General features: G+C 37.6%; 1 protein-coding gene across 1 annotated transcript in view; it reads right to left on the bottom strand.

Moving 5' to 3' along the window:
* Window positions 1-1,475: 1,475 nt before the first annotated feature.
* Window positions 1,476-7,492, bottom strand: part of PIGK (phosphatidylinositol glycan anchor biosynthesis class K) — a 76,414-nt gene continuing 70,397 nt past the window's right edge. The window contains exon 12 of the mRNA XM_009287435.1: window positions 1,476-2,085. Coding sequence (XP_009285710.1) covers window positions 1,969-2,085 — 117 coding nt within the window. The 3' untranslated portion in view covers window positions 1,476-1,968. The remainder of the gene's footprint in view (window positions 2,086-7,492) is intronic.

Raw genomic sequence — 7,492 nt, 5'->3', positions numbered from 1 at the left:
TTGGATACGAAGTCATTGCTTACGAAGGGTGCTTATCCAAAGAAACAACCCCAAAACCCAACACATTGTGAAGAGATCCAGAGATCCAGCACTAGGAACGCTGCCCACACCCGTTCAACTCCTCCCTCTCTGAGGGAGGCACTTTCAGCCAACAGAGCTTTCATCTTTCACGTTAAGTTGCATTGTTGTTGGCAGGGGATACCTGTGCAGTAGTTATACAAAAACATCTCATCAGCAAATGGGGAAGAAATCTCTAGCATTGTTTATCACAGAGTATCAGTTTACAGAACTAAGGACAGTGGCGTAGGAATGCTTTCATTTTAAATACAGATTAATTCCTATTCTTGGTGCTTAGCACATGCTACTGAAAACGATTCCTGCTGTTCACCAAAAAGCGCAACAGAAAGTTCTCAGTACCATAACTTTATAGTGAGGTAGAGGTGTAGCAGGCAAGTGTTTACCTCCTGATAACGGATCATTTTGTACCTTTATCCTCTCCAAGCCTAGAAGAAAAAAAAAAAGTTTTTAATACTGAAGAGATGTACTACACTGCTGTTTTTATTGTTCTCTGGCATCAGCCCTTAGAAACAGCTGGGAGCCTCAGCGGCTGCCTTCTCTGTAGCCCTCCCAGTCAGTGTATACACACAGCTCTCTGAAAAGTTCGCTACCCCTAACCCGAGGCTATGATGCCACAATCAATCTGAAAGAGAAGAAAAGAGGACAACAAAAATGTTTAAGCACCCAAATTTGTATGTTCTGTGCAATATGGAAATACTCAATACCATGTTCTAAGAAAAAGATATTGGCTCTGATATTATGTGTGATTACAAATGATTACTAGTAACTTTTAGAGATATGTATCTAGCATTTACAGCATGTATGCATCGTGTAAGCTTTATTACGGTTAAGCTGGAGAACAGGTTCCAAAAGCATACTGCAAAAGCTTCTCCTTGCTGACAGACTTGTTTCTATACATGCACAAATATGCTCTTCTCTTCACTAATGTCAGCATGTTATACAGACAAAACCCTTTTAGCATACATTCATCAGTAAATGTCCAAGAAGAACAAATCAGTATGCCAAAACAGAATTTACAAAACCTAGGTGATAAAGCTCATTTTCCAAGGGCTCAGAAACTACAGAATACAATAGTACAATTTATAACATTTTTCATCCTGATGCCAGAGTCAATTTTCCTCTGTGCAAAAATCCAGCGCACTGAAAATCCTGAAAGCATCCAACTCCATATTGTATGGAGTGAAAATACAACACCTATGAAGGGTTCCTAATGGACATGGTGAAGTCGCAGTTTCACTTTTTTTGGCATTTTTTGAAGTAGATTCAGTGAGGTGATCATACATTTTTGTTTCACTTCCACCAACTCACAGAATCCTAGACTCAAAACTGCCTAAGGTGAAAGGACTCATCTAAAGGTTGTATTTAACAGGGAAGAAAAAAGAAGAAAAGTAATCAATATATTCTAGAGTATTTTTATTTTTGCGAAGAAAGCTTTCAATACATCATGCCAAAGTCTGCAAAGTGGCTTAAGTTTTTATTGATAAAATGACATCTTACATAACGTTCTGCACAATGTCTAGTTCTTTAGTGATAGGTTGACAACTTCTAAGATTTACTTTGAAGTACGGGGGAAAGAATTTGCCCATTTACAATTCACAATCAACCTCAGAAATTGTTACTGTGTTTCGGTCCCTCCTCTTTTTTAAGTTTAACCAGAAAGAAAAATTGCTCAGAAAAGCATTAAAATATGTTTAAAACAAGACAAAATAAAAAAAGTCTAACATTAAAACCATTCGTTAGACTCTTCTCAGAAAAAGGTGCAGAAGAGATGACTTCAAAAGAACCTTTAGAAGCGAGATCTCAACACTGTTTTTCTACACATACAGAGCACTCAGATGACACCAATGAATCCAAAGCAGCAGTCAAAGCAATCATCTTGCTTGCTCGAATTCAGAAGACGTGTTTCATGTGCTTGATTCCATATGTTTTGAAGAAAACCATGATGATCAATGCCCAGAGTCCTAAAATAAATCCTCCAGGAGGATGCCAGTCCTTTTGTTTTGGTTTCTGAAAAAAAGAAAAAACAAACAAAAAGAGAAAAACAAAGAATTCGTACTTAGTTTTCACATTAAACAGGCACTGTTTATCGAGTGCAAAAAAAAAAAATTCCTTGCAGTAGAGAGAAATACCAATAAGCTGTATTTCTTCGTAAAGTAGAAGCATCTTTCTTCTTGCTGTGGTGGAAAGGCTGATGGGAGGTGAGCTGCCACTCAAGCAGGGAGGTTAAGTACCACAAAAAGGCCACTAGAACTGTGCCACCACTTTGACAGTGCCTATCAGCATTGTGGGACAGGTTCAAACTCATTTGTTTGGACAGAATCTCTCTTATCTGGTCTCATGTTAATACGAGAGAAAAATGCTGCGAGTACGAAAAACAGTTCCTACAAGTGAAAATGTGAAAGAGAAAAAGACAGTGGGATTTTTCCACTACCTAGAATGTTTTCTACAGCTCCTTTTGTATTCAGAATTATGTGAATAAACAGATATCTAACCACATAAGAAGCTCAGATTCATTATTACAGGAATATCATAAAACAAAATAGGATTGTTTTTAATGTCAATCACATTTCCCAGGGGCCTCATTGAGTCTAACTGCCTTTCCCTAATGTAGAAATATATTCTGCAATTCAAATACCTGTCCCTTCAACAATTTTTTCCATCTTCAGTAAAAAGCAATACACTGCAATTTGTTAAGGCCTCTTCTATCTCACACTTAGCAGTAAGACAAGATAAAACTTGTTTATCCTCTTCCTCCTCCTATTTAAAAAAAATTTCAGATACTCCATATTCAGTGAGAAACGGATTGTAGATGAGAGCTGCTATGTGCCCCAATATCTGTCTCTAAGGCCAAGAATAAGGTGAAGCTATATGAATGCAAAATTTTAGTTAAGAATATCATAACAAAAATATCAGCATTACAGTATTTAGAAGTGTAACTCAGTCCCTCATGCCTGTGCCTACTCTTGCCCTCAGCAAGTATGCTTTACAGATCTTCTCGGCAGACAGAGGTGATTTACTATTACAATAATAAATACTGAAGTGCTTGCTGAGCTTTTTATTCCTGCCTTGCTGAAAGATTTGCACTATTTTGTCCTTGTATAGAACAAGACACAAGGGGCACAGAGAGCATTTTGGTTTTGTTGCATTTAAGTCAAATTTAAAATTCTCTTTCTGCCACGTGAATAACTATTACAAAAGATGGTGCTGTTTCAATTTCTGCGTGAACCTGCATACCGAAGCTTGTCGTTCCCCACTAAACGTACCGGGTAGCTGGTGAACTTTAATGCAATAAGGAACAGTTTGCAGTGTCTGTTCTTTCAAAACACCTTTCTTATCAACGAGAAAACAATGTCTGTTGATTGCTCAGCTGCCATTTTCTAAGCTGCATAGAGAAAAATCCTAAAGCTAAAACTAAGTACTGTGCTTGTAATTAAAAAGTATAACAAATAGCCATGTCACCTGAGACACCCGAAAAACTTGGCACTCTGAAATATTAATGATTTTACTCTGCTACAGGAATCACAGAACCAGCATTATAATTTACATCAGCAACAACAAAACCAAAAATACGAGCAGAGATGGTGTCTATATATGCAAACCACTCAATTTCCTAAGAAGCACTCATCAGCTGCAGTGTACGTGCTGTTGGTAATCTGCCACCTCGCTGATACTCACAACCACACATCTCCATATAAACACCTCCAAAAATCAACTCTGCATGTTCAAAAAGGCTGCCAGCACACCTCGCTTCTGAAAGTAACAGCATACGACACTTCTCCACACAAAGGAACTTCCTTGTTTAAATCCTCCTAATTAACCCGTAACTTTGTATGCATATTGCAGTGCCTGCTTCATCAATCTCTTTGTACTATCAATCTTTCCTTTCTTGGATCTCAGACAAATTCCTTACCACAAAGTGGCACCTGACCCTTCTAGACAAATGACTTCAATTTGCAGTCAGTGACACTAAAAGCCTCTCTCCTCCTATTTTGTACAGAACACGTAATTTAATTTCTTTAAAGAATTTATATGAATAAATATTTATAAGATGATCTATGAGTATGGTTTTACATTTTGTCATGCCATGTACTGAAGCCTCCATGGAATTCTGCAAGCAAACGGAGGCCAGCACAGCAGTGGCTCCGCATTGGGAAATCAAGGACATACGTATGGTCAGTTTAAAGCCATGGGATGCAACGTTAAAATGTGAAGGATTAAAAACATGAAGGCATAACAAAAAAAATACATACGAGACTATACAAGAGCTACATACTTAGTCATCTTATGAGTATGGTTTTACATTTTGTCATGCCATGTACTGAAGCCTCCATGGAATTCTGCAAGCAAACGGAGGCCAGCACAGCAGTGGCTCCGCATTGGGAAATCAAGGACATACGTATGCACAGTTTAAAGCCATGGGATGCAACGTTAAAATGTGAAGGATTAAAAACATGAAGGCATAAAAAAAAATACATACGAGACTATACAAGAGCTACATACTTAGTCCTTAAAAATATTAAAGCCATGGGATGCAACGTTAAAATGTGAAGGATTAAAAACATGAAGGCATAACAAAAAAAATACATACGAGACTATACAAGAGCTACATACTTAGTCATCTTAAAAATAAATTATCAGAATGAGAAAGGTTTACAGACCCACAAACCGAAATCTACACAAAAATATTAAACCACAATAAAAGGGCAAAGAGATGCAACTCTATTGTACATACGTAAGTCAATAGTGAGGTTAATTGAGCACAAAATTACATTGAAGTATGCCAGTATTTTCCACTAGGGGCACACAGACATCAAAACCTTATGAATACCTAAAACGGGATTACACAGATTCACGTCTAAACCTACAAAGTATACCTGTAAGAGCTGAAATAGGTATTTTCTTTAACTTAATCATAGATTCCCAAGAAAGTTCATCACTGAATTAAAAATGTAATTAGCTTTTGAATTGACAGGTTCATCCTTCTAAAATCACAACAAATATAACATAGAAAACTTCAGTAACAAATCTTTGTCCAGATGGGCACGTCAGCTAAGCAGCAAACAGCACCGAAGCTCCTTTACAAAAAGCTGCATTTTGCACCTGTGAATCACACCCATCTACATGCTAGATGGAGTCACTGCTTCCATAAATTACGTCAGCAAATTGTACTTGTAACATAGGCTGGCAGAGAGCTTTCAGCCAGCACAACTGTAACAGCAGACCCAACAATTCTTTCCCCTTGGCACAGTCGTGTCACTACCACAAGCACTGCCGGTGTGCCTACGTCAGCGAGGAAGCATGGCATCACTCCGAGCTGTCACAGCTATGCCAGCAGTCTTGCATAATGAAGTCAGCGGCCAAGGCGGGATGCCCTTCTATAAACATACGTGAGCCTCAACAGTATTGCTGCAGAAGCTGCTGTGACTATTTTGTGCAAGCAGGTGGGGAAAGTCACAGACATCTCTCCTAATGGGAAAAAACTATTAAAGTAAGAAAGAATCACTTTAATAGCAAATGAAAAAGTTTCCTTTTTAGACCCACATACTGGAAAAAGGTTTAGAAAAGACAGAATTTCTTTCTGTGCTTATAGCAGTTCTGTGGCCATAAGAAATCCCTAGATAAACTGTCCCTTTATATCAATTTTAGGACTGATCAGAAAGCATTAGTGAATATAAAGTTTTTCCCAGATTCCTAAAAAAAATAAAATATCAATATTTATCCTATGAATGTTGCCTAGTTCAGGGTCTTACTCCAGCAAATTTCGGTGAAAGTCAGGCAATTTTTGAAAGTCAGGCATTTTTTCACTTGCGAGAAAATGCTAAATGGACAAAAAAATGTTGTGCTGCAGTTTTTTAATTTGCAATTAATTATGTATCTTTATTATGCCTAAATTGATGTGAGAATGCATACTATTTAAAGACTACAGATTGGTTGCAGTACTTACAAATTATGCATAACTTTCTCATATCTGGGACTGATCTGGAGGAGCAGAGGCAATAGCTCTTTTGGCGCAAGTTATTCTGAACTTCATTGTTGCAGTACCCACTTAAGAACTTCATATACCAAGTACTGCTTGTGTAACCCACGTATTTAGGTTGTGTGATTTACGCCACAATACAATCCATTATAAACGCCCTCTTTATCCCTACAATAACAGCAGTAACGCATAGGTGAAATGCACATAGAAAATGGTACAATGTGTCATGAACAAATACATTTAGCAGCTTACGGGCTAGTCATTATTGAATTGCTGGAGATTCCAAATTAAAAAGATAGGTAGCTAAGCAACAGCAAGCTTCCTCCTGTGAACAGTTTTCTGTTGTAGGCTCTCTAGTTCTGGTAGACTCATTATCCTGTGGAACTTAAAAACAGTTAACAGAGAGTTGCTCCAAGTACTGTAATTAAGGATAGGATAAAACAGTATATTTTCAAACTGGATGGGTCTGTAGGGACCCAAATGGAAAGTATCCAAGACTTTCAGTGAAGGTGTTTCATAAAACATGCAATACTTGTTACTCGAATTAAAATGAGTTTTATGCAAAAAATAATAAAGAAGTATTAAAGCTGAAGTGGTAATTAGATTAAGAATGGTTTCATTTTAAAATGTTACATCAGAACAGAAATAAGATTTAAAACATCACGTATTAAAATTTCACATGGAAAACACTGTGTTAAATATCATTATAATCCAACCCTACAGTCCTCTTCCAACAGAACCCCCTTTGCATTAGTGTCCTCAATAAGGACAAAAACATTGGTACAGAAAGCTTTGGGTTAAACTCAAAATCGACATTTGGATGGTAGCAGTAGAGAAAGCAGTGCATGCAGCCAGGAATGTAGTAATTCCCAAATGGAAAAGGGATACGCAAATTCTTCTGTCTCCTCCAGCATCTTATTCCAAACAGGGCTTTAAGAAAGTGGGCAAAACCTTAAAAATGAATGTGCGCATCATCCTTGTTACAAGGGATGTTCTCCCCAGCCTGAGGCAGATGGTGTGTGTTTGTACCACAGGTGCAAAATATCCATATGAAACTGCACAAAAATAAAACATTAGAAGTGCTGTAATTAAAGTGGCAGCTATCATATTTCAAATTAATCCCTGCTTAATTCTCTCTGGAGTTTCAGTGCAGAGTGCCCTAGACCCAGTTTTGGCCTATTTATTGCAGCACATGTGGTATAAAACAAAATATCCATATGAAACTGCACAAAAATAAAACATTAGAAGTGCTGTAATTAAAGTGGCAGCTATCATATTTCAAATTAATCCCTGCTTAATTCTCTCTGGAGTTTCAGTGCAGAGTGCCCTAGACCCAGTTTTGGCCTATTTATTGCAGCACATGTGGTATAAAATGGTTATACAGGCTGGCAGTGATGAGGTTGCAGAGAGAAGTCCTGCAGTGATCAAAAGGGACTT

Source organism: Aptenodytes forsteri, unplaced genomic scaffold (genome assembly GCF_000699145.1).
Source record: "Aptenodytes forsteri isolate BGI_AS27 unplaced genomic scaffold, ASM69914v1 Scaffold119, whole genome shotgun sequence".
NCBI classification, from domain to species: domain Eukaryota; kingdom Metazoa; phylum Chordata; class Aves; order Sphenisciformes; family Spheniscidae; genus Aptenodytes; species Aptenodytes forsteri.
Note: the sequence above shows the minus strand (reverse complement) of the source record. Positions and strands in the feature narration are given on the sequence as shown.